The following is a 1,362-nucleotide window of genomic DNA, read 5'->3' as shown; positions in this document are numbered from 1 at the left end:
ATGCAGAAGAGATTAAGGGCTGCAACAGGCACTTATACACCGAAGGGAAAGTTTGAACAGGAAGCATATGATTATACGTATGATACAACCACAGATACATATTGTGAGGAAGGTCTATCCAGAGAGGAATCTTATATAAAGAGAAGTAATGAGATGTATAAGAGAATGCAGAAAGTAAAACAAAGTTATGCAACAAAAAAGGAGCCGTCCGAAGCAGAGATTGATTCTATAGATGATATCATAAGTAGGAACGATTCATCAAAGAAGGAGCATGCATCGAAACAAGTGCATGTAAAAAGGCCTGATGATGTTCCAGAGAAATTTCTTCATATGAACAACCGTGAAACATTATTAAGAGATGACCTTTTTAAGGAGGAATACACGTCTTATCAACCTACATTGCAGATCAAAGCTGATTTTAGTCAACAGAGTGACAAGTTACACCCCGCAAAATTCGAAGTGGCAGGTAGTTCTATGAACACCAATGAAAAACTTGGCAGAGACGAATTGTTTGGAAAAGATATATCAAGAAATTCGATTGATCTACTGAACAAAGAGGAATTGATGAAAGAAGACCATCTAATTAACACAATATATGTAACGTACTCTAGGGGTCTATATAAAAAAATGCAGTACATAAATGAATGCGGTTTATTGAACAGCTATGGAAAGGAAGCAGAACCTGACAATCATAACAGTATGTACATAACAGAGAACAATAGATTATTTAAGAAGATTAATAAAATAAGTGCGGATGGGTTTACACCCGATGAAGATGCGTCAGCGATAGGTGATGAATATGCGGAAGACTTATATTTAACGTGCCAAAATAGTCTATTTAAGAAAATTCACCATCAGGGAGAAGGGGATTTAGAAAATATAGAAGAATTATTAAAAAGAAAAGAGAAAGAAGAAGCAAGGGAATCTGTAGAGGAAAAGATATTACCACAGGAGAGGAAGCAGAACATATATATATACTTGCGTGAAAAAGAGAATGATAAAGATCCAGATAAGAATAAAAATGATTGGGTTATATATAAACGCATTGAAGATGGCAAAGTAAAGGTTGAATTACTAGAAGATGTGCAGACAATGAATAAGCTTGTTGTAGCAGCCGTTGATTCAGTATATAAAGACACAGAGGAAGCTCTTATGAGAAGTGTCTTAGAACCGGCAAAGAAAATGATGAAACCCAATATGGAAGCAACAGAAGACTCACTTATGAAGAATATCATGGGGCTACAGGAAAAGACCACCAAGTCCAATATTAAAGAAACTATGAAGAAGGTGGCCAAATATGGTATTCCAGGGGTACTGGCAATGGTCGTCTTACCATTCCTTGTGATGGAATATCTGAAGATA

General features: G+C 36.0%; 1 protein-coding gene across 1 annotated transcript in view; it reads left to right on the top strand.

The window, feature by feature from the left end:
• Positions 1-165: 165 nt before the first annotated feature.
• Positions 166-1,362, top strand: part of C922_05554 (hypothetical protein) — a gene marked incomplete at both ends in the record, with an annotated part of 1,622 nt that continues 425 nt past the window's right edge. The window contains one exon of the mRNA XM_008821125.1: positions 166-1,300. Coding sequence (XP_008819347.1) covers positions 166-1,300 — 1,135 coding nt within the window. The remainder of the gene's footprint in view (positions 1,301-1,362) is intronic.

This window comes from Plasmodium inui, assembly GCF_000524495.1.
Source record: "Plasmodium inui San Antonio 1 unplaced genomic scaffold supercont1.96, whole genome shotgun sequence".
Lineage (NCBI taxonomy): Eukaryota > Apicomplexa > Aconoidasida > Haemosporida > Plasmodiidae > Plasmodium > Plasmodium inui.
This window is presented reverse-complemented; position numbering and strand designations above follow the sequence as displayed.